Genomic DNA, 27505 nt, shown 5'->3' on the forward strand with positions numbered 1-27505 from the left:
GATGATGACATTATATCATGCTCATTGAACGCAAATGTGGCGTGCTTGTTGCACATCATAAAAGAGTCAACAGAAACCGGACAAAAACCAGAGTGGAAAAGTTAACAACGAGGGATAGAATGAATCATAAATACCCTACTTTTATAAAATAGAATATTAAATAGGCTTTCTATTTTAGAGTTAAGAGACTATAGCCCTATGAAATTAATAAACATATTTCATACTCAGACCTATTCATGAGAGAACTATCTTATGTCCTTGCTGAATATTTGACATCTGAATACCTTCTCATTCATTTACTATAGTTCCCGTGCCAGGCTCTTCATCTCATTTTTCCCATTTTTTGTGTGGTTCTGTCACTCGTTCTGATGTGAATTGTTTCGAAAGGGTTTTGTATTTTTCGAGAATGACATGAAAGTAGAGATTGTGATGCGGTCTAGGAATATTCCACACACCACCTCATTCTGCATTGTGGCAGGTAAGATGAAATCCTTTCTTCCACGTTCACTGACCCTTTATTTACAGTTCAAAGAGTGACAAGTTCTGGTTGTTGTTTTGTTTCGGCCAACGAATTAAGTTAAAGCGCTTAAGGCGCATTTAAATTAAGTTTAATAGCGGAGCCCATTGCGGGCAACTCCTCCTGCCCCAAAGGATATTGGCACAGCTCAACGAGCCCTCCAAAAGCCACATTTACGCCAAGTACTTAACAACTTTAATGAGCAGGGGATAGAAAGGAACAAGGACTTGCAGCGGGCGGAAAAACCAAAAAAAAGAAACGACCATGAAACATTGAGGGAGGATCCAAAGTAGCTAACGCGCACTTAATACTAATGGCTGTCATTATCCTTTATCCTTTTGCCTGTCGCAACAACTGTCTGTGTGGCTGTGCGACTGTGATACTGGCCCTCTCACTCAGTCTCAGCTACTATCCTGGCCTTTTGTTTGCACGCACATTTATTAGGCAAACCAAAGCGCCAAACTTCCAGTTGCCAAAAAAAAACATTAACTTGGTAAAAACAAAGAAAAAATTAACTTAACTCAATTTACAAAAAACTTTTATTTCTATTCTCTTTTTTTTTTGCTGTTGCTGAAAAACAAAAGGAAAACGGAAACGAAAACGAATTAAGAGTCCTGGCCAACTTTAAGTAGCTTTTGTGCGAGAAAGTATTAAAATCGCTTTCCCTTGAGGTCCTGCGAAGCCTCGGCACAAAAGTAAGTGCCCAAAAGGATTCCCCCAGCAAGTCAAGTGTCCTTGAATCATATTTACTTAACTTTGCAATGTTTCCCAGCCATCCTTCCAGTCCTGTTCGTTTTATTTTCCATTTGCCTTCTTTCGGAAGGAATTTCTCCTTTATTATTCGCAGAGAAAAGAATTTCCATAAATCTCGAAAGCAAGTAAACCAATTTAATTCCTTTCTAAATGGTTAATATGTGATGAGATCTATTTCAACAATGTTGTAAAAGTTTTCGTGCGGTTTCTGGGGTCAAGTAGGAGTGGTAGTCTGGATAGTGGTAACAGGATAACTTTCGAAAGGCTGCAGATTACTCGAGACAAAGTTTAGGTGAGAGAAAGCTGACGTTGAGTTTTTATCAAGTAGCTGCAGATGGAAAACTTTCCCCTCGCTCGATTGCCTGTATCTGCATTAAGACTTCAAATATTATTCAATAGACGACCTCTCCCCAAAATTTACAGTCCATATTCATGCGATATGTCGTCCAAAAAAAAGTGAAATGCTCACTTTTAGTTGACCAAACCGCCACACACTCCATTATGGCCAGTCCATCTGCAATGGAGGGCTGTTGACCACAACAATTCGGTGATGGTAATGCCACCTTATTGGACGGGTCACACATCTATGCTATGGGTAATAATTTCACACGCCCTGCGACGCGGTCATTTTAATTAGCACGATTGCATTTTCAACACGTCCAAGCCATTCAAATTGTAAATCACATAGCCCGGCCATAGGAACATGTGCTGTCCGTCACTCAGTCACTTTGTCGGTCAGTTTGTCAGCTGCTCATTATACATGAAATATACTCAAATGCATATATTTGATTACGTCTCCATGTTCATTGTGCAGCAGATTGCGGTTTGGAGATCTGAAGTGATTCTGCCAAATGGCCGAATCGGCCAAAAGCTGAGTGCAAATTAATGCAGCCAATTACTGCATAGGGGTCCAGATGACATCACATTGATAGCGACAGATTTGAGTGATATGATTTGCTGTTTAATTAACTATTCATTAAGTTTAATATTTACATTATTATAGACACTTATTAAGAGTTATTAACTCTTTAGTACACCCCTTTAATTTTTAAGATTTACTTAACTAGTTTTTGGGTCATTCAGAAAAGTTGCATATTTTAACGTTTCTAGGCCATCGACGTAGATGTCGTCGATTGTCTGTTGGCGAGTAAACAAAAGTTGAAAATGTGTTTATTTATAGCTCCCATTCACAGTGCCTCCCGTATGTATGTTCTCCACTTACACAGCCTACACCCCGGCACAAAATCGACAGCGAATGCATCCGACAGCCGCAGTAGCCGTTCGAACGTCACGTTGCCACTATGGCTCAAATCATGGCCTAAAGGGTACATCTCATATAGAAATCACAATCGAAGACTATGAAGTCCAGACTGATTTGTTTAGTGATCGGGTTGTTTCATTTAGTTGAGGCTCAGAGGACGCCTCTGATCGATTCCGTCTGCCAGGCGGTTCAGAGACAGCGGCTCGAGTGCCAAGTGCATCGCGTGGAGACCGCCGATGGGTATCTCCTTAGTGTCCACCGGATTCCCGCGCCGCGTAATCCCGCCTGTCCCCGGCAGCTGCGTCCGTTCCTGCTGATGCACGGCCTGCTCGGCTCCGCCGCCGACTTCGTATCCGGGGGTGCTGGGAGATCCCTCGCCTTAGAGCTCCACGCCCGCTGCTTCGATGTGTGGCTGGGTAATGCCCGAGGCACCACCCACTCCCACAGCCACCGCAGCCTGTCGCCGAGCGATGCTCGCTTCTGGCAGTTCAGCTGGCACGAGATTGGCGTCTACGATCTGCCCGCCACCGTGGATTATGTCCTGGCCCGGACAGGGCGGCAGCAGCTGCACTACGTCGGCCATTCCCAGGGGACCACTGTGTTGCTGGTGCTCCTGTCACAGCGGCCGGAGTACAATGCGAGGTTCGCCGACGCTGCCCTGATGGCGCCAGTCGCCTTCCTCAAGCACCTGAGCAGCCCGCCGCTGCGGCTTCTGGCAAGCGACAGTTCTGCGGTCACGGTGCGTATACTTGATGTTTTTTCGAGGTACAATAGGAGAGTCTTTGGGAGCTTCTACTTTCTACCTAAAATATTAAAGGGGTTTTATTTTAAAGCTCTTAATTCCAAGCCTCTTAATTCCAAGCCAACAATTCGAAACTGATACCATTGTGGCATTTAACCCTATCCAGCTGCTGCTCAATAAACTTGGCCTCCACGAACTGCTGCCGGCATCGGCACTGACCCAGGTGGGCGGACAGTACTTCTGCAGCTCCACCCTACCCACCTACGCCCTCTGCACATTCTTCACCTCCCTGTACGTGGGCTTCAGCGACTATCCATTGGATCGTGTGAGTACGATTATATATGCGGGCCATAATTTAGCCAACAAAGCGCCCCAAAAACTTTTTTCTTGTTGTATGCAAAAGTTTTTATTGCACTCTGGAGTGAGCCGAGAAAAATCCGCCCCACACACTCCGCACAAACAGACAAACATGGCGGGGCGGGACGGTGCTGAAAGGGGTAGGGGGCCTTAGTTTTGGTAATAAAAGTTATTTGAATTTAAATGCGTAAACGAGCTGCTCTTGCCGGGCAAAGCTTCCTGGCTGGAAGTCAGGCCAGAACTATTGTGGAGGAGAGGGTATTACCAAAAAAAAGGGGTTAAATGATAAAGGCATAAGTCTTGTGAAATATTAAAAATAGGATTTCAACTAACCATGGTTATTAATAAAAGTAATTCCTTATTTTTTAGAGAATCTTAGCTTAGTTTTACTTAAATAAAACTCCTCTTCAGAGCATCATCCTATCGACTCTGTAGAATTTCCATTTTATGCTGTAATATGCAACCAAAAGGTGCGCTAAACTTTTCCCCGCTCCCCCTTTACATTCGAGCTGAGCACGCCCCTTTACAAAAATACCGCCCCAGCTGGCGGCTAACTAGAGTATAACACACATTACGTATACGCCACGTTGCCTTAAACACTTTTTGTTTCTCGCGCGCACACGGTACATTTAAATTTTGTTTTGCCGTGAAATATGGCAAATAAATCGCGAAAGAAAAAAACTTTATGGCTTATCTGTGTGTGTGCTTTTGGAGTGTTTGGGGCGCGTGCTCAAATGGCTTAGTGCCGCTGAAGTGAGTTAGTTTCGGGGATGGAGGTGGCCGGGAGGGGCAGAGGGAGGTCAGATGCCGGGCGCCAAGTGCCGCTTGTAAGTTATTAAAGTGGGGGCTTCGGCCAATTGGATGCGCCCCTGGCCGAAGCTGGATTTGAACTTTTTATAGTTGCCGGGAGACCGAATAAAAAAGGATAAAAACTTTTACAGGATATACGTAGGGATGGGTGCAGTTCCTTAATCCTTTTACATATGCAGCCATAAATAAGCAGCCATTTTCGGGTAATGAATAAGTAAAGCGTAAAGCAAAACATTTTTTTTCCACGCCAGATACTTCAAGTATCAGTGCCACGCGGTGGCAAGTCAATAAGATATTTTGGATGCTTCCTGCCTGCCACTCGACTCGAGAGTCAGCCGAGTGCAACCGCGTGCCATGTCTAGGCGATGCTCGATGCTCATAACTTCCATAAAAAAGTCAACAAACCGGCAAAAACCCAGCAGCGCAAAAATTGTTAAGCAAATACATAGAAAAGACACTGAGACGAGACGAGCTACCCTGAGACAGGCAAATGGAGCGAGGCGATACTTGCGACTTGTCACTGCCACAGTCCCAATAAATATTTGTGCATATTTAAGATATTTTTTTTAAGATATGGGGGTGGAGGAACACTCCCTTTTCGCACGACCCGCCACTCAAAGTTCAACACTCTCGGCGAGCTGCACTGCGTCGAACAAGATTCGAGTTGGAATTGGAATAAATAAAAAAAAATGTAAAGAAAAATGCAAAGGAAACGAAAAAGAAAAGAAAAACTCGGAGGGAAACACAAACAAGCTGGCGGCACAAAATTGCCAGTATTTGCCACAAGTTGCTGGGGATATCCTTGTAAAAGAAAAACAAAGCAAACGAACTGAGAGGGGGCAAAAAAAAAAGAAAACCAAAAATGGGAAATGCAACGGCCAGGCGGAAAATCAAATAAACATCAAAACAAAAAAATATGTCGCCGCAGGATGCAGGACGCAGGACGCGCGAGCGATGCAATGTTCAACGAGCAATGCGACGCATGCATCCCAGAACAGTAAAAAGTGTGAATTTTTTGCGGATTTAATTTTAAACATGAATGTCTTTGATTTCAGAGGATTTTAAAAAACAAACTTATGAAAAAACATTAAAAATTTTTATTTCGGATTCAGGATACTTATTTTTAGAACCCGATTATCCTTAAGCACCTTTTAAAGTTTAATAACTAGGGTCGAGTGGAAATTAAAGCAAATATCTCTCTTTAGTTTGCTGACCTTAGAAGCTCTTACTTTGAAAGCTCTCCTACCAATATCCTTTGCAATTTCAATCAGCAGAATCCATTCAGCCAAAGCAATATCAATATCAATCGCAATCTCACTATAAAATTGAAAACCTCATTGCACTTACCTTAATCAGAGGCTAAAGCGGAGGAGCCAACAAATAAGCAGCTAATTTCAAAACAAATAATATAAATACAGCTCTCCTGGCTGGCTGACCTGGCCTGGCTTCAAAGGACCTCCTGGCCTTTGGTCGGGGCGGACCTCTTGCTCCTGTGCTTGTTCATGTGTGTGCGGCTGTATGTGTATGTTTGCTTGTGTGCACTTCCGTTTATGCTTTGTGTCGCAATGAAACGGAAATAGCAGCCTGAACGCACACCGATACACCAACACCGACACACTCACACATGAATGACCCGACCCTCAAGTGGCAGTGGGGCAGGGGAGAGGCTGCTGTTTCCGGCTGCTGCTCATAAAATTTAAACGATTTGGGGAGTTCAAGCCTAACAAAATGCTTTTTGTCTGATCCCGGTCCAAATCCTTTGCAGAACATCTTGCCACGCATCCTGGAGACGACACCGGCGGGCATATCGCGTCGCCAGCTCCAGCACTTTGGACAGCTCATCAATAGCGGTAAGTTGGACACGAAACAGATGGCGAGTACACAGGAAACAAATCTTAAATAATATTTTCAAGAGTCTTGTATTTGTAATTACTTGCTAGAAAATCTAAATTAAATGTTAATTCTTTAAAAATAATAATCAATTTTGATTCAAGTATAAAATATTTTTCCGTGTACTCGTTAAGTAGCAACAAAACCATCACTGATGACTCTCTGTTTTTGCCGCAGGAAACTTTCAACAGTTCGATTACCGTTCGGCCAGGATTAATACACTACGCTATGGCCAGGCCACGCCTCCCTCGTATCAGTTGGCCAATGTACGCCTCCAGCTGCAAATCTTCCACGGGTCACGGGATGTCCTGTCCAGTCCGGTGGATGTGCAACGCCTCGGCCGGGAGTTGAGGCACAGCAGCACCCAATTGTATCAAGTGTCCGGCTATAATCATATTGACTTTCTGTTTGCCGTCACTGCGCCGCAACTGGTCTACCAACGAATTATTCAACAGGCCTGGCAGTTGGACGCAGTATCGGTGGCACTGCCCGGCGGCTGATGATGTTGATGATGATGAGTCATGGAAATGGTGATGGTGATGGACAGAGCGCGAAAAGATTATGCGTTCCTGAGCTACTTTGTGCAACTGATTGAATGGCCAATAAATCGGTTTCGCCAAACGTGCGAACTGCACGTGCAACGCTTGCCTTTTATTGAAATAATCTTAACCGGCTTTCCTTTGATTTACATTTATATTTTGTTATATGAAAAACAAACTCAAACGAACTACAAAGAAAAACTTGTTAAACAGACCTCTTTAAGCTTCCTACTCTCTCTCTCTACGAAATTACGATCAAATTCATATTGTACATTAGTTGTATGTATATTAACTGGAATTGTTGCACCGCCTGCCCTGCCTGCCGGACTGGGATCCTGTCGACTGCCCTACTGTCTGCCGTCTGCCATCTGCCATCTGCCAGGTGGGATGTTTAGAAAATTTTGTTAATAGTTTTCAGGGCTGGGATTTGGATTAGTTTGGATATGTTTCTTGTGAATGGACGTCTTCTGGGATACAGCTTTCTGGCAAATTAGCTGAGCTCGAAGCCAGCTCCAAACTGAATGGCATAGAGCAGCTTCTCGCGCATTTGTTCCACATTGTTGAAGGGCGGCAGCTTGAGCAGATTGGCGCAGGTGCTGGCCGTGGGCAGTCGCTCCATGTCACCGGCGTTTTGAATGAAGAAGGGAGGATGTAGGTCCTGAAACAAAGACAATGAATCAAATGAATCTGATGAAAAGCTAATCTGAGCTAATCCTTACTTTAAAACCCAGTAGTGGTGGCCTGGAGCAGCTGGTAACAAACTTGAGCAGCTGCCTGCGCTGCAGATCATCGAAGCCCTCGAGTGCCGCCCAGAAGACCACGATCGAGGGGTGTTCTGGCGTGAACTCGCCACCGTATTCGCAATGCTTTTTGAGATCCTCCAGGTCAATGGGTATCTCGGCGCCCGAGATGAGTATTTGGAGCTCCTTGTTGCTGAACATATAAAGCCATTCGATTGGCAACACGTTCGACAGACCCTTTCGGAAGGCATTGCAGTGGCGCCTTATTTGCACGTTGAGCTTGTAGTCGGCGATCAACTGCAAATACTCGATGCGATTCGAGTTGCTCACTGGTATGCTCTGTCCCTGCGGTTTTAGGTCCACAATCTGGGTCTGGCCCAGGGAGCTGCTGGCCACCGTGAAGTCCAGATTCAGTTCGCTAACATCGCCCGTGTAGTCCTTTAGATACAGCAAATTGCGGTACAGCTCCGGGTCCAATGAAGCCAACTGATGTATGTCCACGTCCGAATATTTGCCGGCCAGCTTAGTTAAGAAGAATTCAGCTAATGGTAGCTCTACCAGGAGATTTTCGTAAATAGCCTTTCCTAAAATACGGCCAATGAAGTAATAGTGTTTCTCGTAGTCTTCGAAAAGGTCGGCAACGTTTGGGTTGGGATAAAGCTTGTTGTCGGTAGTTACCCTGTAATATGAATTAATATGATTAATATTAGTCACTATTTATTCATCGAAACTTACATAAAGAAACCGCGGTTCGGATCGAAAGCGGTTTTGATAAGTTCCGACAAGAATTCACGAAAAACTCCGCCACCATCGATGCCCGCCTCATCGAGTCCCAGCGAGGAAACGAATTGGATGCGGAATTTCAATCGCAGATCAGGTTCTGTAATATTTAAATGATTAAAAATTAAACCACAAACCATCATAATAATTACTGACCATTTTCTGGACGCAACTTGTCGTAGGCATCTTCATAGAGGTGCGACCGCCTCACTGTCAGCATAATCGAGGGGCCTTGGAGGAAGGCTTGCAGGTGACCCTGCACCCGCATCTTGTCAGCCGCCACAAGGCCCTGCAAAATGCTGACCCGCTTGTTAAAAGCAACCACAAAGGGAATCTCGCGCAAAATTGTAATCGAACGAATCTGCTTGGTAGACATGGGCGGCCCATTCTCAAAATCTTCGCGTGTGAAGTCGCGTATCGGCTGGAAGGGTCGGATACCTCGCAGCCGGCTGCTATGAGTCAACGGTAGATCCGTTGGCCTGTCCAGCGGCAAGTCCAGCCGACTAACAGTCCAGTGCGAGTCCGGGCAAAAGCCCAAGCGCAAGTCACGCGTGTGAATCTGATTGAGAACAAAGACAACCACGTTCAGCAGATTGGCCCAGATTTGTTTCTGATGCCGCAGCTTCTTGTCATCGGCTTCCGTGTGGCCCAAAACGTTCCGGTAATTGGCCAAATTAGTGCGAGTCTCTGGAAAGGCCAGCTCCACGAGGCCCAAGCTAATGTCCTTTAATGTTTTTGACATTTGCACGATTTCGGCAATGGAGAACGGCATGAGTCGAACATGGTTGATGGTAGTCTGCGTCTGCATCAGCAGCTTGTTCTCCACGAACTCCACGTCATGCAAGGTGGGCAGTAGACGACCAAAAAGCATGCAGAATGTAGCCAACAGGGGTATAGTTCGGTCTACACCGTGTTGTTTGGCTATCAGTAGAATGTTGTTAGAAACTTCAAGCAAATGTTAGAGATCTAATGGTCACTTACGAACAACACCTTTGGAAATGAGGGTAAGAGGAGCAGAGAATCCCAGCTGAGTGGATTCTGCTGCCAATTTAAACCATACAGCACGTATAAACTTCGGGGTAAAAGCCAAAGTATAAAGCAATCTGTGGTGGTATAAACAATAAGATGATATATATGAAGTTTTGAAGAAATAACGCACTTGTATTCGAAGACCGCATGCTTGTTGTAGATCATCAGGTTGTGACAAATCTCGCAAAGCGCATAGATGAGCTGCCCATTCTCGATATGTGGATCCAGCTGCTGGACAATGAAGTCCACCCTCTCCGTTTCGTTCAGTATGGCGATAGACTCCAGCAAACTGTCGCACTCCTTTTCGCCCAGTTCGCTGCTGGTTCGGCACGACTGCTCCATATCGTAATCTAAGGTGCGGGCCGACGGCTGATCCTCTTCCTCATCGGACTCGTCCGACTCGTCGTCACTATCCCTATGGCGATGTGGGGCATTGGCCTGGCTGCGCAACGTGGACTTGGGCAACTGCAAGATATTCGGCATCATTTCGGCAATCAGCCGTACGTAGACAACCAGCAACGAACCCTGCTGCAGTTGCGCTGGAATGATAAGATTGTTTTAGGTATTAGAACATTCGAGAATAGAAATTTCATCATTTACTCACCTAATTGTCTTCGATCGAGGACTAAAAGCGAGTTGAGTAAAAACGAGGAAAATAACACCTCAATGGGCTGAGCTTGAGGCCTATGTCCCGCTTCCACCCCATGGAATAGAAAACTACGACGACTGGATATGTTGTCGGAATCCACTGGCATCGCAGACTCCAACGCGTCCACAAGTGATCGTATGAGCAAGTCAAATGGAAACTCTGAGCTTTGTGCCAAACACGGCAAAACGAAATACCGCAAAGGATCTGTGTGTGGCGTGGCCAGGATGTCCCGGACAAAGTTCTGGCAAACGGATAGTGACATGGACGAAACTTGGCCGCCGGCGGAAGCACGCCTGGCTACCACCAGTGGCCTTAGCAAGAGTTGAAGCAAAGCGTCGGCCAGCGGACTGGGCGCATGCAGAGTCTCCCCGTCCAGTGGCGGGCACTTCTCGTCCAGCAGCCGTCGCAGGCGAAGGAAGTAGTCTCGCACAATTAGGAATCCGAAGACTCGCTCCAGGTACCTAAACACCTGTACTTCGTCCTCCAAGTAGCGATTCACAGACGAGAAGGTTGTGAAAGTTTCCAGCATGCGCAGAGGAATGGCCTGCGATGTGAGTGACATGGTCAGCTGGAGCAGGCACGTGTCCAGAAGTCTGCAGACCCTCAATAACCACGTGGAGTCCTGGGTTGAGTGCTGTAGGAGTCGTCCCGGCTGCCGCAAGATTTGCTGGCATATCTCGATCTGGAACATAAGCAAAATTAATAATTGGATTCAGGATTTAGGAACTTCTTTTTTAGGAAAAAGAAACATATCTTTTTTTATATTATTCTACTCACCAATCTTTCACTGTCCTTGGCGTCGCGGCTGCTGTAGAAGAAGTTTAGGCGACGAAGTAGAAAGGTCAGGCTGTCGTCCTCAGTCATGTGATCTTTGTGGGCCAGCAGGTAGGCGTCGAAGGCCTCCCGCTCGGCACGCTTTCGTCGCTGGCGGTGAATGAAGGAACGGGCATAGGATTGCAGTACCACTGCCCCGTTGACCTTCTGGCGCAGTTCATTCCGCTTCTGGCGCTCCAGGGCCGCCTTCCGTATCACAGTGTCTCGGTCGCAGGTGTGGGAGGCACCACCCAGACTTTGCACCGGACGGCGGCGGTACTCGCCGTCGAATCCGAACATGACGCTGCACTCTTGTGTTGTGGTTGGTCGCAAATTGTTTCAGCTGCCCTCTGTTACAGCTACAGCTGATCCGATCCACTGCTCTCCTCTCGTTCCACCAGCCTTTCGTTGGCAATCCTCAGTCGCAGCTCTTCCACATTCTTTCCGTGGCAACGAATCGGTCTGACGAATTGCGTCGATTCCGCGGTGACTGTGGGGCAGATGCTTACTACTCCTAGACGTTTATTTTCACACAACCTTTTCCCTTCGAGCTACGAATAAATTTTAAATGCGTAAAAACCTAATTTGCAATGAATTGTATATTTTCCTCGCACTTTTCGATAGCAACTAAATTAGACTATCGGTATGGTGGCCATCTCTAGCACATCTCTAGAAATTAGGGGGGGCATTCCCGATTTCAAACTCTCATCTCAATTAAAATTAAAAGTAACTTTCGTAAAACTGCAATAAATTAATGAATAAGAATACCAATTAATAATACAGTTACCAATACACAAAAATGTAGAGGATAAATTCAACTGTCAAAACAAATACTTATTTTATAAAAATTGAATCTTGTTTTCCTCAGAAAATTCCTTGAACAAAAATAAAGAATAAAGAAATCTACATAAATACCATTGCAGTTAAAAACTCCAGCAATTGATTAGGAATTTAAACCATAAAATCCGATACGGCTTACTTGCAATAACACCTACACAAATAGACGTGAATCACCGGATTCGCACTTGTAAACATTGAGGAAATAAAATTACAGCTCCCCTAAAGGTACGGGAGGCTACGTGACCAAATTAATAGATACATATATAAACATATATAACATTTTTCTTTTATGTCTCTTCATTTAATATGTTCTGATCACAACGCTGTCATTTTATAATTGTCAAATACAATAGTGTCAAGATGAGTAAAATGGTTATATCTAAAACCACTTAATTAGTAGCTTCTGTTAATTTCAAGTATAAGTAGCGTCATTCCTGCAAATGAGAGGGCAGGTGCAGCTAGGAGTACTTTCCAGTTTGCCGGGAGGAGTAATTACTTCCGGCGTTTCTAAAGGGAACTCTGCTTGGCAGCGGCGGCCTGCAGATTCAGTTGGTGCTGTTTCTCGATCAGGCCCAGCAGCGTCCTTGGCACATCCATGGTCTGGTCATCTACCAGGACAATGTCGAAGGTCTTCATGTACTTCTCCATGTTCGCCTCCACGTGATCGAAGAGAAAGCCGATCTTCATGATGTGCGATGACGCTGGAACTCCAGAAGCCATGTCTGCATCGCCGATGGAGTCACCCATTACAATGATGTGGTCCCGGGTATGCACCAGATCGTAATACTCATTGCCGTCCAGCACAGTTTCGTTCTTGTTAAATGTGTGAATCATAGGCTGCTGAAATCCATCCAAATTCCCGTTGCGATATTTTAGGAAATTGGAGACGACTCGAACGTTGGGGTGCATTACATTCGCCTGACGCAGCACGGAGACAACGGAGTTGCCGAGGCCCGCGGAGAACACCAGCGTTGGAATGCCCAATCGATCCAGGTCTGCAAAAAACTCGTGGGTGCGGTCACGTAGCGCATGCTTGTATTTGCTGGCCACATGATCTATTTCTGACTGATCAAAGGAAAATCCGCTAGTCAGTTCGCCCGACTTGGTCCACCACTCGATCATGAATTTGGTTTTCTCCTCGACCGGCATGTGGGGATCGATCTCGATGGGCCGGTACTTGCGGTATAGCTTCTCCGTCTCGACCTTGAAATTCTCTGGCAGGGACTCGCAAGCGTTGAATATTCCGAAGCTGGAGAGTACGGCGCATCCGTCATCCGTCCGCTGTTTGGTGATGGTGTAGTCAAAGTCCGAGACGAGTTGCATGCGCTCCGGTCCGCCCTGGACGAACTCGTTAATGATGCGCTCCACCTTGGCCGGATCGAGCATACGGCAGTGGTCCTGCGTGAGGGCAGGAATGTCTTGGACGCGCAGATAGCCTGAAGCCGGCTCTCGTTTCTCGTCACAGCCCATCTTTCCAATTAGTCTGCTAGTCCACCGGGTGAGACGTCTGCGAATGCTCAGGTTGAAATGCAATCTGAACGCGGTTAGCTTGACAAGCGAAGTGTGGAGCTTTCGGGGAGCGAAGCGATATCTGCAAATTGTTTAGGCAAGCGAATTAGTTTCGCCTATATGTCGTATATTCCCGATCGGCCGTCGAATGTGCGTGCGTGTGGGTGTGCTGGCGGTTCTACGTACATGTATATCTAAGGCTGACCTTGGACGTTGTTTTGAATTTGTTGCGAATTTCGTTGCCACCACCAAAGTTCGGAAATTGGCTTGTGTTCGTTGTTCTCGGTGGCCAGACAACTTGGGCTTATCGTCCAACTATCGTGGCTCTGATACGACAACGTCTTTATTTATAAATTAATGCCAAAAATCTGAATCCAAAGTGTAAACAGAAACGAAATGTGCCTCCCTCACATGCTCCTCGAAGGAACAGCTGCGCGGGCATTGGAACGCATGGAATCGGAACAGCTGCGAAACAGCTGATGGTGGCGCCAATTTCCACATAATTTCAAAATTTAAATCCCATTTAGTACATCGATATTACAAGTTTTATTGTTTACTTTGAAAGATTTCTCTACTAAATTCTATAATTTTGATGTTAATAATGGGAAAAAAAACAAAAACTCCCCTCCAGTTTCAAAAGGCATGAGTTTCTGCTACAATTCCTCTCGGATTCATTTGCCATATTCGTTGATAATACTTAAGTATCTTAATTATAAACGAAATTAATAAAGAACAGTTTTTTATGGATAACCTAGGGTTTTAACATGATCCGTTTACATATTAAATATGTATACAAAATAGGTGCATGATTGTGAGTTCAATGCGCGGCCATAAAGGCAAAGTAAAAAAAATTAAACCAAATTTCTGTGATGGGGGGCAACAAAGGATTAGTCTTCGATAATGATGGCGGCCGGGGGCTCCTGACTCTTCGATGGCACTTGGGGGGTGGAGCTAGGGGTCTTAGGTGGCGCCGGCTGCTTGCCGGCTGGTGGCTCCACCGCCAAGAACTTCCAATCGGCCGGCAGTAAAGACGTGAACTTCTGATTCCTGGCCAGTTGCCTAAAAGTGTAGAAATGGAGGTTACAGACTAATCACCTTTCTGGTTATTTCAGAAACACTTACCGATTTAAGAAGTTGGCGGCGGAGGGAAAGTTCTTGAATCGCAATACTCCAACTTCGGGCATCTTGATCATGAACTCCGATCCCTGGATCTTGGCTCGGTAGCGCGGCAGTCCTTTGGCACCGAAGAAGCCGTAACAAAATTTCTTGTCGTCCTGCTTAGCTGGCGAGGCATTGGAGGTGGTGGCAGCTACTGCCTTTGGAACTGTCGCTGGCACCGCCACCGGTTTCGGATCTGCCGATGACCCAGCTTTTTGGAATGAGTTGGCTACAGCTTTGGAACGAACCTCTCCAGCTGGCTGCGCGGAAACCACCTTTGCCGGCAGAACTGGCGATTGGCGAAGTGGCGGTGATTCAACGACAGTCTTAATCCTGACGGGCAGACTGATGCGGTTGGAAGTAGCAGCTGTCGCGGGCGACTGGGACGCAGAGGTGGATGGCATTGGCTTATCGCTCGTCATAGCGGCCGGCAGGGATTGGCGAGGCGCCACCGCTTTCACTGTTACTTTTCGATTTCCCGGCAGAGATTGCCGGGCGACGGTCGAGGGAATGGGATACAGCTTCACTCCTTCAATGACCCCCGCGGGCAAGCTGGTACGCGGTTTTTCCGAGGGAGTAGCTGTAGGAACAGTCGCTGGTGTGAGCTTCACAATTGTGGATGCAGTCGCCGGCTGCAATAATACTGTCTTTGGTGGGAGCTTAGCCGTTCCGGTGGCACTGCGCTTGCTGCCAACCTTCACGCACTCGCCATCCAGCTTGACGTCCTGGCCGCGTAGCTTAGTGATGGTTATGCCACCGGGCGTAACAGTGTTTCCGTTGCTCAGCAGCTCTTGCAGCGACTCATTGATCTTGCTGTTAATCACAGAAAGACGACTGATCTTGGCCGCCGGCGGATGGTCCATTGAGCTGGTTGGAGTAGAGTCGGAAGCGGCTGCCGTGGTCGAGAGCTGCACTTGCGGAGTCAGCAACTGTGTGGTGGGCTTTTGGTCCCCGTTTTTCGCGGGAATATTGGAAATGAAGGGCATAAAAGCGCCGGCAAGTCGGGATACGGAACCGTCTTTCCCGGAAATCTTAACTGGAACCGAGGATCCGGTGGATGTGATCTGCAGGGAGCGGTTCATGCCTACCGACTGGATAGTGAAGTTCATGCGGGGCTGATCCGGCTTTGTCTCGAAGGGCGGAAGCTCTTCCTTGACACAAGCATCCTTTCCCTTCCCAGGCTTCTCCATCTCCGAATCGTCACTCCTCGGGCCATCTTCCTCGTCGCTGTCCAATACCACCACTGGAGGTATCTGCCGTTCGTCCTTCGCAATTTCCACTGAAAGCTGGGATGGAATGCGCACCAAGTCCTCGATGGCATCTCTCGCCGCGGACTGTTCCGCCTCGAGCTTGGCAGTCGACTCAACGTCGATCTCGAAGTGCACTTGGCCATTTACGTGCAGCACCCAAAAAGCCATGCTCCGACGCTGGCGGTCCACTGGGATCGAGTGCGCCCGCTGGTAAACCTCTCGCAGCATCACCTTCCCATCGACACTCTGCAGCAGCACCAGCACCGGTGGTGGCCAACGGTTCCGGTGCAGGGGTCCGAAGTAGATCTTCTTTCGGGATGAGGGAGTCACAAAGGCGTCGTAGGGAGCGTTCTGGAAGAACTGCAGCTTCACTACCTTCTTCTTCTCGACGGCCACCTCCATCACGCTGTGGATTCTGTCCCGCGAAATCATGTCCCCAAGGGCGGGGACGAAGATGTGGGAGAAGTCGTCGAAGAGGTCCAGTACCAACCAGCGGTGGTCTTCACTGTGCATCTCTGGGATCTGCAGCTCCTCCACATCGTTGTGGTTGACCTTTCTAAACTCAATATTGCTGTGGATTCCAGACACGTTGGCTTTGTTTGCTTTCGGAGGAGGAGTGACTTGAGTGACATGGCCAGACTTGGGTTTGGCGGAGGGACTCGATTCGATTTTGGCCACAGGAGTGCGATCGACGGCAGGGACAGGTTTTTCGGCAGCCTCAGGGCTAGATGCAGGGGGAGCAGCTGGGGCCGGGGCAGTTGATGGCGCTTTGGATTGGCGAGGCGACGCTCTCTCGGACTCTAGAGAAGGTGCAGGCGATGGCCCGCCTGAGACTTGTATCTTCTTCTGGTGTTCTCGAATGCGCTGCTTCACAAGCAACGAACAGAGTACGTTGATCTTCTTGGTCAGGAGCGGGTGAGTCTGGGGGGTGGGTTTGGTGCAGGCATTGCCCTCCATGTGCCGTAGAAAGCCTTTGACGAGCCAGTAGCTCTGCCGGCCCTGCATCACCACAGCCAGGCGGCACGTGTGCTCGTTCCGCTTGCCCTCCATCAGCATGCGAGCCATCAACGGCAGTGCCTTCGGATCGGGAGCAAACTTGGTGTTGACCACTCCGATGGCTCCGCAGACCGACGGCATCATGTTGGTGGTGGTGGCTGCCAGGAAATTGTAGTTCTTCATCTGCACGTCCCAGATGAACACATAGCCCGACTCGAAGGCGGCCAGGAAGTTGGTCCACTTGATGATGCAGAGTATCTCCTCGTTGGGGGCTGGGATGATCTTGCTCTCGCGCTGGAGCGCCAAGTCGATGTCCTGCATTTTCTTGCTGACCAGGGTGTTCATGTTCTTCACTACTTCGTTGTAAAAAGACCTAAAGTTGGGTGAATCCGTCTCCAGAGACCCGGCAGCCGCTACACTCGGCATTCCAGATCCCGTCACATCCACTGAGGCGGCGTTAAGCGAGTAGCAGGCAGCTATGCGAGGTACTTGGATGTCTTGGTGGCTCTCCGAAGATGTGGATGCTTCCTCCAGCAGCAGCTTACTACGTTTGCTGGGAATGGGCTCCTTATCCTTGGCCGCAGTGCGCTTCAGCAGACTGGCTGATGGTTCGTTTTCATCTGAATCATCGCCCACCTCAATGACAGGAGCCACTTGCTTCTTGTAAGCTAGCTTCCGCTGGCGTTCCAGTTCCTTGCGGTAGTAGCACACTGCGCCCTGTATGCGTTCCTTAAGCAGCTCTTCCGTCGTCGACGTCTCCTGGCGGGACACATACTCGCGCACCCTATCCACCCGGCGACGGTTCAGGCGCTGATACGAGCTCTTCGGCACGGGAACTGCTCGCCTGCTCATAAAAGGACGCGAACGGAAATAATGAAAAATGGCATCCAGTTCGACAGATCGCTGTTGGGGCACATCCTCAACGAACAACGTGGACAGCCCGTCCTTGGGCCGCTCCAGGCCAGTTCCTTTCTTTGTCTTTTCAATCTTTTCCACTTGCTCCGGCAGCTCAACTGGCTCCTTCGGCTTCTCACTGATGTGAACCGCTTTCTGCTCCACTTTCACCTTTGGCTTCTTCTCCTTTAGCTTCTTCTTGACGGGCTCCTCGGGCGGTCGCTCAAAGCTGTAGTGCGCCTTGATGGCAAGATCAGGGTTATAGTGGGTGACCTCCGGGTTCCACTGCTCCTTCTCGATGACAACTGGCTTTCCAATGGGCGAAGCGCCCCCGCAGAAGCATTTGTAGAGCTGATGGGTCATGCAGAAGGTGGCCAGATTGTCAACGTCCGGCAGTCGTCGCAGGCCCACAAAGCAATGTTTCAGCTTCGCCATATCCGAGTCCTTCACAATGCAGGGGAAATTCAACACTGGGGCCGACATCTTCGCACTGGCGGCGGCCGCAGCTGCAGCAGCTGCGGCAGCGGCAGCCAGCTTCTTTTGCTTCTTGGATACGGGCGACACTACGTCCTTTTTCTCATCGAACATATCCGTGTCGTCGAAGTCCTCGTAGCGCTTGGGCGCCTTGGTGCAGCGTCGCTTCTTGTCCCCCTGCGACTCGTTAATCAGCAGAGTCTCGTTGTCGGTGAGCACCAAGGTGGAAGTGAACTCCTTTTCCATTTTCGCCAGACGGGCAGTGGCTTTACGTCGCAGGTTGAAGGCGTCCTCGTTGGAAATTCCACAAACCTGAAAGACTGGCTATGAAAAAGAGAATCTTGAGTATTTTTAATTATCTTACATCCGCGGCTTCCACTCGCATGACGCGAGCATGCTCTCCTCCAATGCAACAACACTCCAGGACGCAGTCAGCACGACCACAATGGTCTTTAAGGGGTATTTCGGTACCTGCCAGGCTGTCACACACGCATCCTAGCTGGCAGTAATCCTTCACGCAGGGTTTTTTCTCTGCAAAAGGAAAGGGAAGGGGATTAAGAGCAGTTCTGTGCCAAGTCAAGAGTATGACACTAACCATCTGCATTTCTGGCGGCTGCCGCATCTATAATGGTTGCATTCAGTCGCCGCAGCTCATTGGCCAGACGCTTCTGTTTGCTGGGAAGTCGTTTCTTGCCCAGTTTCCCTGCGTCTTTGCCGGACTCCTCCTTGATTGAACTGGGATCGATTATCTGGGCCAAAGAGCTTCCATTGGCCGCATCCGGGTCTTCCATGATGAAACTGTTCTCGCTGCAACTGATGGCCACTGTGTTGATCATGTCGTTGATCATGTCCGCACAGGCTAGCTCCACAGGATCGGCGTCTGGGGACATCTCCTCGCGGAAGTTCAGTTTTTGCAGCTCGTCGGGGTACTGGTGGAAACTGGCGTCTAACTGCTCGGAGCGATCTACCACGCGACGTACCAGGATGTGATTCCGATCGTTCAAGTAGGGAATGACGAATGTGAAACTCTTCCGGCGGCCCGCCGGCGTTTGGGCTGCCTGCGCCTCGGCTTCCTTCATGCATGCTGGCGGCTGCTGCAATGTGGAGACACTGAACTCGGCCCACTCGCGGGTGATGTCGTGATGTGGCAGGATGTGCTGCAGATAGCGCTTGGCGATCTCATCCAGCGGTCGACCCAGTTGGGGCATCACATCCAGCTGGACGGTCGGCATGCTAACCACCGCCATGCTACCGCCGGCAAGAAGCAACGCCGCCGTATCATCGTCCATTGGGCGCTGGAGGGGCTTCTTGGACAGAGGGCAGGGACGGAATAAGGCGGGCATGGGGAACTTGTTGAGCACCTTGTGGTTCTTCATTGCAGTCTCTTTGGTGCGAATTACTTTCAGCTCGGGCCAGATGCGGGCATCCAGGCACTGGCTGTTGCATTGCAGCTCATCGGCTTCGTTTGGGTTCAGCCGGCTGAGGTAGGGCTTCTTTTCGCGACGCAGATTGTTACCCTGGGCACCCGGCAGACGCACCATCTCTCCATCTATTTGGATTACCTAGAGAGTGGAACAGGTGGCTTATTTATCAAGTAAAAGAAACCAGAAGCAAGAACTCACCTGGTAATAGTACCTGGAATTCTCCGTGGCCACGTAGCTGGCGGCTTGCCAGCCCTGGCGGGTGAAGGGCATCTGGGTGGAGGGCGACTGCAGTGCTTGCATGGCTGCGATCTTCACCTTCCGCTGGCGCTGTTTCCGCTGCAGCTCCTTGTACACATTGGCCTCGTTGTTGATGATGACCATCTTCTGGTTCTTGCAGCCCTGCAGGTAGTGTCGCCGCTCCGCCACTGTCCTCAGGCGCTGCAAGGCCTCCGGCACCGCAGGCATGTCCATTGGCGGAGGCATACTGTGCCTGGTGACCTGGCCGTCGTGGCCCATCGGCTCCAGCAGCTTGTCCTTCTCATCCTGGCTATCGGAATGCAGCATCGAGTTGTTGTAGTGCTCCCGCATGTAGGCATCCAGGGAATCGCTGACGAAGGCGGCGTTCCCCTCGAGCGTTTTGCAGTTCTGCGGCACCAACGGGGTGAGCAGCATACCTGGCTGGTGGACACTTTCATCGAAGCCGACGAAGTCCTCACTGCCATCGTCCTCGGAGGCGGTGACCGCCGCCGGACAAACTTCTGCGGTCATGTTGGCCTCGTTGGCAAATGTCTTCACCCGCACCTTGCTGATGAGCATGTCCAGGAACTTGCTGCCTCCGGCCTTCTCAGTCTTGTCCGACTTCTCGTTACTGGAACAGGTGCTGCTGGGCTCCTTGCTGGGCGTTGGGGGAGTGAGATCGTCACACGAGGCAGTCATGTTCTTGGCTACTTTAGTGGGGGTTCTTTCTTCCGCCACTTTGGATATGCTTAAGTCGGATTCCAGGATCTCGTCAGCGTCGGCTGGGGTTTCCTGTTTGTCATTGTCGCATTCCTTATCCGCCAGGACCTCCACATTTCGGTTGGCGTCCTCTATCAACGACAGTCCTCGCTTGCTGCTCTTCAGCAGCTCCAGTTGTTCCTTCATCTGTTTGGAGAGCTCCTCGGCGCCCAGCGGCTCAGCCACGCTGTACAGCTCCGTTTCCTCATACTCCTCGATGCGACCCATCTTCCGGTAGTAGCCGACCAGACTCTGTGACCACTGACGAACGTTTTGTAATCGTCGCTTGATCATCCGCTTGAGGCGAGGATCGAAGAGAACGGTGCGGGCGCGTTGCACGATGAGGACTCGATTGCCACGCCTCCGCCACGCATACTTCCGGATAACGCAGTGCGGGGTAAGGGCGTATATTATGAATCGCTTGACATTCCACCAGTTCTGTTGCAGGAAGGTGTCGGAAACAGGATATTTCCTTTTCAGATGGCGATACTTTTTCAGTTCCTTGCCTTTCAGAATGATGGGTGGCAGCTCGCAAGTCATTCTAAAAAAAAGGACATAAAGTTAAATGAAGCTCTAGAACATTAGTAGGACATTGTAAGTGCTACCCATTTGTATAATTATCGCAAATGGGCAGCACCGGCAGACTATCTTTTTGATCTTTAGAGTTCCACCTCGTAATTCCTTAAAATTTCTATCTCCTTTTGATTTAAAAACTCTTCAAAAAATATATATACATACACTATTTGTCAATAAAAGTCAAACCAATAAATAAAAACAATTTTGTTGTTCAAACATTCGAAAGTTAATGGGCAGCATTGGCCCTAATCAATAGATACACACGCAAAAATCTTCCCAAAACACAATCGACCTGCATAACAATTTTGTATATATTTAAGGCTTGAATATTAATACGCACTTTTGCGAACAAACCAAGAATCACAGATGTCGGCTGGTTCACAAAACGTAAAGCTGACTTAGCGCCTTCCAGGGGCAGGCATACCTCACAAACACCCACACACGCGCACAAGGGGATGCGATGCAATGCGATGAACTAAAACATCTTCCGATTTTCGTTTTTCGCTCTTAAGCTGACTAACAAAACCGACAGTGGCAGCGCGCCAGCAAACAAAACACTTTTATCTCCGCAGAGCGATGTATTTATGCCAGAAGCTAGTTGATTTGTAGACGCCGCGTGCGATTTTGCGATCTGATCGAAAGACACAAGAATCAGACTCAGGCAGTTAGAGCTGTGTGTGTGTTTTTGGGTCAGCCCTGGTCGCCCGTTTCAGGTATTCCCTGGGAACGATTGGTATCGGAGCGGCGGTTGTTGGTGTTGTGCGGGAGCAAGAGCGGGAGGGGCGGAAGGTGTGCTGCCATACACGTGCGCGCTCTTATTTATTATGTAAATTCCCAAGAGAAGAAAAAGAAGAAGAGTGCGAATCTAAAATAATATCCTTGTTTAACAACACTGAAGAATAGTAACGAAGATTTGCAAAACTTTGTGAAAAGCATAAAAACAGGATCATAGAAATAATCAAAACCCCTTAATATTTTCTATGTTCTTCTATTTGTTAGATTTTTCTGTGAAAAACTTGTACTTCTTTGTTTAATTAAATAATTTAATCCTTCAGCAATTACTTTAATTACGCAAAAAGAAACCATTTAAAAAAGCAAAGTCACGCTCTTTTCCGGAAAACAAATCAATAACCTCAAAATTGTAATACAAAATGGCGTCCCAATAGATACATACACAACTGATCACATGCGTCACTTGAAAGCACCCCGAAGAAAACCCACGCCGGCAAATGTCCTTTCGCACTGTACTTTACGTCGGTTTTGGGACTACGTACCTGTATTTAAGGTGTGCCCTAGTCCCTTTTCAATCCTTCGGCAGTTGTCAGTCCTTTTTTGGGCCGCAATTGCGGAAATTATTTTACAATTAATCCACAGCTCGCGCTGACGACGCGTCGAAAAGCATACCTCGAATACATACACACTGACAGATGGCCGATGAATCCGATAGGCAGCCCGCCAACCAGAACAGGGCTGCATCACGGGACAGCAAAACTGCGCGCTAGTTTATTCGTATCTATTGCGATGAATGCGTGTAGTCTTTGCCAAATATGATTTAGGATGCAATATAAAGCCTCTAAATTCAGTTTAGGATCTTAATAAGCGTGTTCATTGGCCCCAATTGCCCGAGAATGTGAACATGCCATCGTTCCACTTTTACGCCATTAAATTGTTTTGCATCCCTGGCACTTGACGGAACAAAGTGGCTTGTCAGATATTTCCGTTTAATTTTCAGGTTATAAACAAGCATGACCCAATTTAAAAATATAACGTCAAAGTTTTTTATTTCTTATATTCATTTTTATTTATTTTAGTTTTTTTTCAAGACCAATACAAAATAAGGAAAAACAAAATATGTATGTATACTGCTTTGGATGGTACTGTACCTGCAAGAAGAGAAGAAAAATGTATTCAATATTTATCGAAGCAGAGGGAAGGTAGAAAGACAAAATTTATTGCTTCAGCAGGACCTAATTTAGAGGATTGTTTTTGTTGCGGTTTATGTGAATCATGCCACATATGTCAGTACTCCTTTCACATCATCTAAATGGTAAGCTGAAAATTGAACTGGCGAGCGAAACTTACCTATTAAGTTAGTTTAAGCCAAGTTAGGGGGGAAATTCATGCAACTGTAACAAAGGCAAATTATTTTTAATTATTAAAATTTTAAGGGTTCTTTTGGAATTATTAGTTTCTTGGAAAATAATCAGTAGGACCTATTGGATAATTTAGTTGCGGTTAATGTGAAAAATCATGCCACATAATTCATGTATCCATTCTCATCATTTCCGTTGAAACATTGCCATATCTTTGAATGAAAAATTTACCTTGTTTTCAAATTTAAAGGAGTTATTGTTCTATGTTCTCCGTAGTTGACCATCTGTAAGATAATAAACAATTTACATTTAGCAAAACGTAATCAAATTCTTCATTTAACAAATTAAAATAAAAAATAATTTATTCAGTAAGACCAATCTCGCATTCAACAGGAGAAGTTTCAAATTTCAGATAGGGGCGAAAGTTAGTACTCATCATATCAAATTTAGTGATTTTTTAGTTTTTATATTTAAAATTTAAAGTGATTTTTTAAGTAAATTTACCTTTAAAGATAGTTCTAAGTAATCCAAACTCCATAATTTAATAAGGAAATCTGTAAAAAGAAGAAAATAATTATTATAATAGGCGAATTTTTTAAGTTCGATTTGATTTAATGAAAGAATTATTTAAAATTTAAGTTGTCGGCTGAAATTTCTTCGTTAAGCGCGCAGAATACGTTGCCCAACATGCACACATCATATAGCATTACTGTTCCCAATCATAGTCACAGACGCTCGTGGGAATCAAAGCAACTGCCGGCTTAATATCCTGGGGTATTCCAAAGAGTTTTCAATTTCAAACAGAGGAAAACGTTTAAAACTAATCCTTTAAATTTATATTTACCTTCAAGGAAAGTTGTCTGTAGTTTCAAGAATTCAAAAGTTAGGAACCTGATGTGTAAATCTAGAAAACGAACAAAAACATAAATAAGTAAAGCTGCTAAAATTTGTAAATCAATCTCAAATTTCAATAATTTTCAGTAAGACCAATCTCGCATTCAACAAGAGAAGTTTCAAATTTCAGATAGGGGCGAAAGTTAATGCTCATCAGAGAGAAAATTATGGTTTATGAAACACCTAAAACTTTTCTTACCTTTTTATTCAAGGTTTTACGGATTTGTGCCTTTTCCATCACTCTTAAATCGTTCAATTTTAGCTGAAAAATAGAAAATTCAGTGTTTAGTTACATAAGAACTATAAATTATATAGACGAATCTATTTTTATTTTGTCAGTAAGACCAATCTCGCATTCAACAAGAGAAGTTTCAATTTTCAGATAGGGGCGAAAGTTAGTACTCATCAGAAAAAGTTTTTGTTTTTAAAAATAACTAAAAAGATTCTTACCTTTTTAACCCACGTGGACGGATTCATGCCTTTTCCATTGCCATTATTGGTCTGAGCTGAAAATTAGAGAATTTAAATAATTAATTTGGTAAAAACCAACAAATAAATAAAAGAAAATTTATATATTTTTTCAGTAAGACCAATCTCGCATTCAACAGGAGAAGTTTCAATTTTCAGATAGGGGCGAAAGTTAGTACTCATCAGAAAGGGTCTAAAAGAGTTCTTAATCCTAAGAAAATTACCTTTTTTGTTTCATCCAGTTTTTCATTTATTTGTCCGCAGCTGAAACTATAGAAAAATAATTATAATTAGTAAAATTATTCGTAAAACTGCAAGAAATAAATTGAATTTGCTTTATTGTGTAATTATTCAGTAAGACCAATCTCGCATTCAACAAGAGAAGTTTCAATTTTCAGATAGGGGCGAAAGTTAGTACTCATCAGGGAAAGTAAACAAAAAAGCAGTTCAATTTATTTTAAAAATAGTTAGAAAACTCACCTTCTATAGAGAGTACACCTGCCTAACTAAACAACTAAAAGAAAAAAGTCTAGAACTAAGAAATAAATCAATTCTGTACAATAAAATACATCATTTATTGCATTGCGAATGTCACTTAAATGCATTTGAAAACGTTCTTGCATCTCTACACATAAAAACACTCCTTAAACTTAACAACTAAAAATTGTAGGTATCTCTACGGAAAACTGTAGAGATCTGTATAAATCCTATGCCTATAGAAACTTTCTATTCCTGAGCTTCTCTATCCCTATCCTTATCCTTCTTCTTCTTCTTTTTCTTCTCCTTCTCTACGGGCTCAGCCTCTGCGGATGGTTCTTCAGCCGCATCAGGGGCTTCTTCATCGCCCTTGTGCTTCTTCTTGTTCTTCTTCTTTTTCTCGCCCTTCGATGGGGTCTCCTCGGCGGGAGCTGCTGCGGCCGATTCTTCAACACTGGAGGTGCTAAGCTTGCGCTGTAATGGTAAATAGATAAGTTAAGGAAGATCCACACGAGATGCATTTTCCCATCATACCTTGCTGGCTTCGTTAGATCCATTGGCTGGAGGAGCAGCTGCCTCTGCGGCGGCCACTGGTTTCTTGGCATTGTAGTCCACGAAGCCAGTTAGCCACTCCTTTGGCGTGTTCTCGTTGGGCCTGCCAAACTTGTCCAGTTTACCGGCGGCGATGAGCGCTTTCTTAGCCGAAGCCTTCGGGCCCAGTCCCCACTTGCTGGGATAAGTATCACGCTCCATGATCACTCGCTTGATCTTGGCCACCACACCGTGATCGCACGAGGACATCGTGGCTGTGGTCATCAGGGCAATGGCCAGGCAAATGGCCTCGCCCTTTGTGGTGCAGATGACGATCTCCTGGTCGATCTCAATGCCGTCCTCGTAGCGCAGGACACCCGGCAACATAATCTTAGCTCCATAGCAAACGGCATTAACCTAGAAGAGATATCAAAGTACCCTTTAGTTTCATTTCCTAGAATATTTTATGATTAAAAAGCTGTCGACTGAAAATTCTTTGTTGAAGCAGTATTGAGGAGTTGCAACAACATACACACATCAGGAGCATTACTGTTCCCAATCATAGTCACAAATGCGCGTGGAGATTCGAGCATCTGCCGGCTTAATATCATGGGGTAAGTTTTGTTGAAAATGTTTCACTTACGGAACTGTCCTTCATGATGATTCGCTTGTGGTTCACCAGAAGACCCTCCAGCGGCTTGATGACGCGCCTCAACAGGGACTCGTCCTTGTGGTTCTCATACAGCCACATGGCATCGAGAACGTCGTGCATGGTCACCATGCCGTCGCGCTCCGACTGGATGCCCGAACGGACACGACGCAGTTCCAACATCTGGCCACCGACGCCCAGGACTAGACCCAGATGGACGCACATGGTACGAATGTAGGAGCCGGCCTCGCAACTAACCCAAAAAACACCTGAGCACGTGAGTAGCCGGCATAGGAAGGAGAAGAAATGGAATTTTATAATAGAAACTGTGCATTTGCGTCATGGGGCAAATACTGGGGTTTTGCTAGACTCGAGTCAGCTGCATCCCCGCCTGATATCCAGTCTCAGGCAGCGACGAAGCAGCTCCTGACATAAAAAGAAACTGCAACTCACCCATATTGCGGCTCTCATCGTAATCCAAGAGCTTGCTGTCGTACACTGTACGCACTCGGAGCTGACGCTTGACGGCGGAGATGAGAGGTGGGCGCTGGAACAGAGCACCACGCAGTTTCTCCAAGCCCTGGCGCACCTTGGCCACAGACTCGACGGCACCGTGCAGCTTGAAAATGGCCACATACTCCTTGCCAGCGCTCTGCTGGGACTTCACCAGACGGGTGGCACGGTCGATGCAAACAATCAGGCAACCTGACAAACACGCGGGCACATTGAGGTTAGGTTGGGTTAGTCTAGTGCGCGCGCATGGGCCACTTACCCGTAACCTTGGGATCGAGCGTGCCCGAGTGGCCCGTCTTTTCCACCTTGAGGATCTTCTTGATCCAGGCCACCACCTCATGGGAGCTGGGATTCGAGGGCTTGTCGAGATTAATGAAGCCTGTCTTCATGTACTCCTTGATGTCTCGGTTCAACGGCGAGGAGCCGTGGGCCAGTGGTGTGTAGTGGTTGGAACGCACATTTAGCTTGTCGAAGTTCTTCAGCAACAGCGGCCATTGTGATGTGTCCAACTCTGCTATCTTGGAGGACGGCTTGATCTGGAAGTTGCCCTGCTTCTGCAGGGTGCCAATGTCTTCGGCATCCACTGGCTCCTCCTTGATCTTCTTCTTCTTCTTTTCCTTGCGTACCTCTGAGAATAGATGCTCCTTGTAATGGCAGGTCACGGTTTATTCATCATCCATGGACTTACCCACGTCGGCCATTTTTATTTCAATTTGTCTGCAACGTTTAACTTCTGTGAGAGCAACCTCCACACGTGTTGCGCGCTGCCAGAAAAAAGACGGAAAGCACGTGGAGAGTGTGACCGTTTAAAAATACCACCAGTGCTGCCAACTATCGATCGACCTGCAAGATACTGCGTATCTGCAAGGGGCCAACTAAAATA

General features: G+C 46.9%; 5 protein-coding genes and 7 non-coding genes across 16 annotated transcripts; 1 reads left to right on the plus strand and 11 right to left on the minus strand.

The window, feature by feature from the left end:
* Positions 1-2534: 2534 nt before the first annotated feature.
* On the plus strand, positions 2535-7083 carry LOC6496309 (lipase 3). Of its 2 annotated transcripts, XM_001960631.4 has the most exons (4): positions 2535-3270; positions 3440-3598; positions 6206-6290; positions 6508-7083. In XM_001960631.4, exons 1-4 carry the CDS (start codon positions 2629-2631, stop codon positions 6828-6830), a joined length of 1209 nt encoding a protein of 402 aa, XP_001960667.2. In that variant the 5' UTR covers positions 2535-2628; the 3' UTR covers positions 6831-7083. The 2 variants fall into 2 exon arrangements, with proteins under 2 accessions (XP_001960667.2, XP_032306100.1); XM_032450209.2 differs by lacking the exon at positions 3440-3598 and having other exon boundaries at positions 2539-3270.
* Positions 6938-11532, minus strand: LOC6494248 (ubiquitin-protein ligase E3C). The gene is made up of 8 exons (XM_001960632.3): positions 10845-11532; positions 10023-10749; positions 9549-9957; positions 9371-9492; positions 8546-9310; positions 8345-8489; positions 7589-8288; positions 6938-7527 (listed from the first exon to the last, which is right to left on the minus strand). The coding sequence occupies exons 1-8, from the start codon at positions 11178-11180 to the stop codon at positions 7360-7362; spliced, it is 3372 nt and encodes a 1123-aa protein (XP_001960668.1). The 5' UTR covers positions 11181-11532; the 3' UTR covers positions 6938-7359.
* Positions 11533-11999: 467 nt separating this feature from the next.
* LOC6494247 (7-methylguanosine phosphate-specific 5'-nucleotidase) lies at positions 12000-13713 on the minus strand. 2 transcript variants are annotated; one of them, XM_032450210.2, is made up of 2 exons: positions 13435-13713; positions 12000-13311 (listed from the first exon to the last, which is right to left on the minus strand). In XM_032450210.2, the coding sequence occupies exon 2, from the start codon at positions 13188-13190 to the stop codon at positions 12228-12230; it is 963 nt and encodes a 320-aa protein (XP_032306101.1). In that variant the 5' UTR covers positions 13191-13311; positions 13435-13713; the 3' UTR covers positions 12000-12227. The 2 variants fall into 2 exon arrangements, with proteins under 2 accessions (XP_032306101.1, XP_001960669.1); XM_001960633.4 differs by having other exon boundaries at positions 13416-13713.
* A 43-nt stretch (positions 13714-13756) lies between these two features.
* Positions 13757-22442, minus strand: LOC6494246. Of its 3 annotated transcripts, none has more exons than XM_032450206.2 (6): positions 22272-22442; positions 19624-20962; positions 18597-19563; positions 18366-18532; positions 14352-18313; positions 13757-14288 (listed from the first exon to the last, which is right to left on the minus strand). In XM_032450206.2, the coding sequence occupies exons 2-6, from the start codon at positions 20959-20961 to the stop codon at positions 14117-14119; spliced, it is 6606 nt and encodes a 2201-aa protein (XP_032306097.1). In that variant the 5' UTR covers position 20962; positions 22272-22442; the 3' UTR covers positions 13757-14116. The 3 variants fall into 3 exon arrangements, with proteins under 3 accessions (XP_032306097.1, XP_032306098.1, XP_032306096.1); XM_032450207.2 differs by lacking the exon at positions 22272-22442 and adding an exon at positions 21422-21710; XM_032450205.2 differs by lacking the exon at positions 22272-22442 and adding an exon at positions 21338-21710.
* A 1004-nt stretch (positions 22443-23446) lies between these two features.
* LOC6508186 lies at positions 23447-23535 on the minus strand. The gene has a single exon (XR_046144.2). It is a non-coding gene; the product is annotated as a small nucleolar RNA Me28S-Gm1083 (small nucleolar RNA).
* Positions 23536-23730: 195 nt separating this feature from the next.
* LOC6508187 lies at positions 23731-23866 on the minus strand. Its single transcript, XR_046145.1, has one exon. It is a non-coding gene; the product is annotated as a small nucleolar RNA snoR639/H1 (small nucleolar RNA).
* Positions 23867-24058: 192 nt separating this feature from the next.
* Positions 24059-24149, minus strand: LOC6508188. Its single transcript, XR_046146.2, has one exon. It is a non-coding gene; the product is annotated as a small nucleolar RNA Me28S-Gm1083 (small nucleolar RNA).
* Positions 24150-24310: 161 nt separating this feature from the next.
* On the minus strand, positions 24311-24399 carry LOC6508189. The gene has a single exon (XR_046147.2). It is a non-coding gene; the product is annotated as a small nucleolar RNA Me28S-Gm1083 (small nucleolar RNA).
* Positions 24400-24555: 156 nt separating this feature from the next.
* LOC6508190 lies at positions 24556-24642 on the minus strand. Its single transcript, XR_046148.2, has one exon. It is a non-coding gene; the product is annotated as a small nucleolar RNA Me28S-Gm1083 (small nucleolar RNA).
* Positions 24643-24794: 152 nt separating this feature from the next.
* Positions 24795-24883, minus strand: LOC6508191. Its single transcript, XR_046149.2, has one exon. It is a non-coding gene; the product is annotated as a small nucleolar RNA Me28S-Gm1083 (small nucleolar RNA).
* A 125-nt stretch (positions 24884-25008) lies between these two features.
* On the minus strand, positions 25009-27448 carry LOC6494245 (H/ACA ribonucleoprotein complex subunit 4). The gene is made up of 6 exons (XM_001960635.4): positions 27311-27448; positions 26882-27250; positions 26563-26814; positions 26104-26378; positions 25464-25877; positions 25009-25403 (listed from the first exon to the last, which is right to left on the minus strand). The coding sequence occupies exons 1-6, from the start codon at positions 27321-27323 to the stop codon at positions 25179-25181; spliced, it is 1548 nt and encodes a 515-aa protein (XP_001960671.1). The 5' UTR covers positions 27324-27448; the 3' UTR covers positions 25009-25178.
* LOC6508192 lies at positions 25940-26076 on the minus strand. Its single transcript, XR_046150.1, has one exon. It is a non-coding gene; the product is annotated as a small nucleolar RNA snoR639/H1 (small nucleolar RNA).
* Positions 27449-27505: the final 57 nt, after the last annotated feature.

Source organism: Drosophila ananassae, chromosome 3L, assembly GCF_017639315.1.
Source record: "Drosophila ananassae strain 14024-0371.13 chromosome 3L, ASM1763931v2, whole genome shotgun sequence".
In the NCBI taxonomy this organism is placed as follows: Eukaryota; Metazoa; Arthropoda; class Insecta; order Diptera; family Drosophilidae; genus Drosophila; species Drosophila ananassae.

Bases quoted from the DNA above. Each gene is read 5' to 3' on its own strand.
- LOC6496309 (XM_001960631.4), top strand. From the start codon at position 2,629: ATGAAGTCCAGACTGATTTGTTTAGTGATCGGGTTGTTTCATTTAGTT. The intron at 3,271-3,439 runs GTGCGTATACTT...AACCCTATCCAG, and splicing joins GCGACAGTTCTGCGGTCACG to CTGCTGCTCAATAAACTTGG. The intron at 3,599-6,205 runs GTGAGTACGATT...AATCCTTTGCAG, and splicing joins GCGACTATCCATTGGATCGT to AACATCTTGCCACGCATCCT.
- LOC6494246 (XM_032450206.2), bottom strand. From the start codon at position 20,961: ATGACTTGCGAGCTGCCACCCATCATTCTGAAAGGCAAGGAACTGAAA. The intron at 19,564-19,623 runs GTGAGTTCTTGC...TCCACTCTCTAG, and splicing joins ATTCCAGGTACTATTACCAG to GTAATCCAAATAGATGGAGA. The intron at 14,289-14,351 runs GTAAGTGTTTCT...CTACACTTTTAG, and splicing joins GCCGCCAACTTCTTAAATCG to GCAACTGGCCAGGAATCAGA.
- LOC6494247 (XM_032450210.2), bottom strand. From the start codon at position 13,190: ATGGGCTGTGACGAGAAACGAGAGCCGGCTTCAGGCTATCTGCGCGTC.
- LOC6494248 (XM_001960632.3), bottom strand. From the start codon at position 11,180: ATGTTCGGATTCGACGGCGAGTACCGCCGCCGTCCGGTGCAAAGTCTG. The intron at 9,958-10,022 runs GTGAGTAAATGA...TTATCATTCCAG, and splicing joins CCTCGATCGAAGACAATTAG to CGCAACTGCAGCAGGGTTCG. The intron at 9,493-9,548 runs GTGCGTTATTTC...ATACCACCACAG, and splicing joins CATGCGGTCTTCGAATACAA to ATTGCTTTATACTTTGGCTT.
- LOC6494245 (XM_001960635.4), bottom strand. The intron at 26,379-26,562 runs GTGAGTTGCAGT...TCACGTGCTCAG, and splicing joins CGATGAGAGCCGCAATATGG to GTGTTTTTTGGGTTAGTTGC. The intron at 25,878-26,103 runs GTAAGTGAAACA...TATCTCTTCTAG, and splicing joins TCATCATGAAGGACAGTTCC to GTTAATGCCGTTTGCTATGG.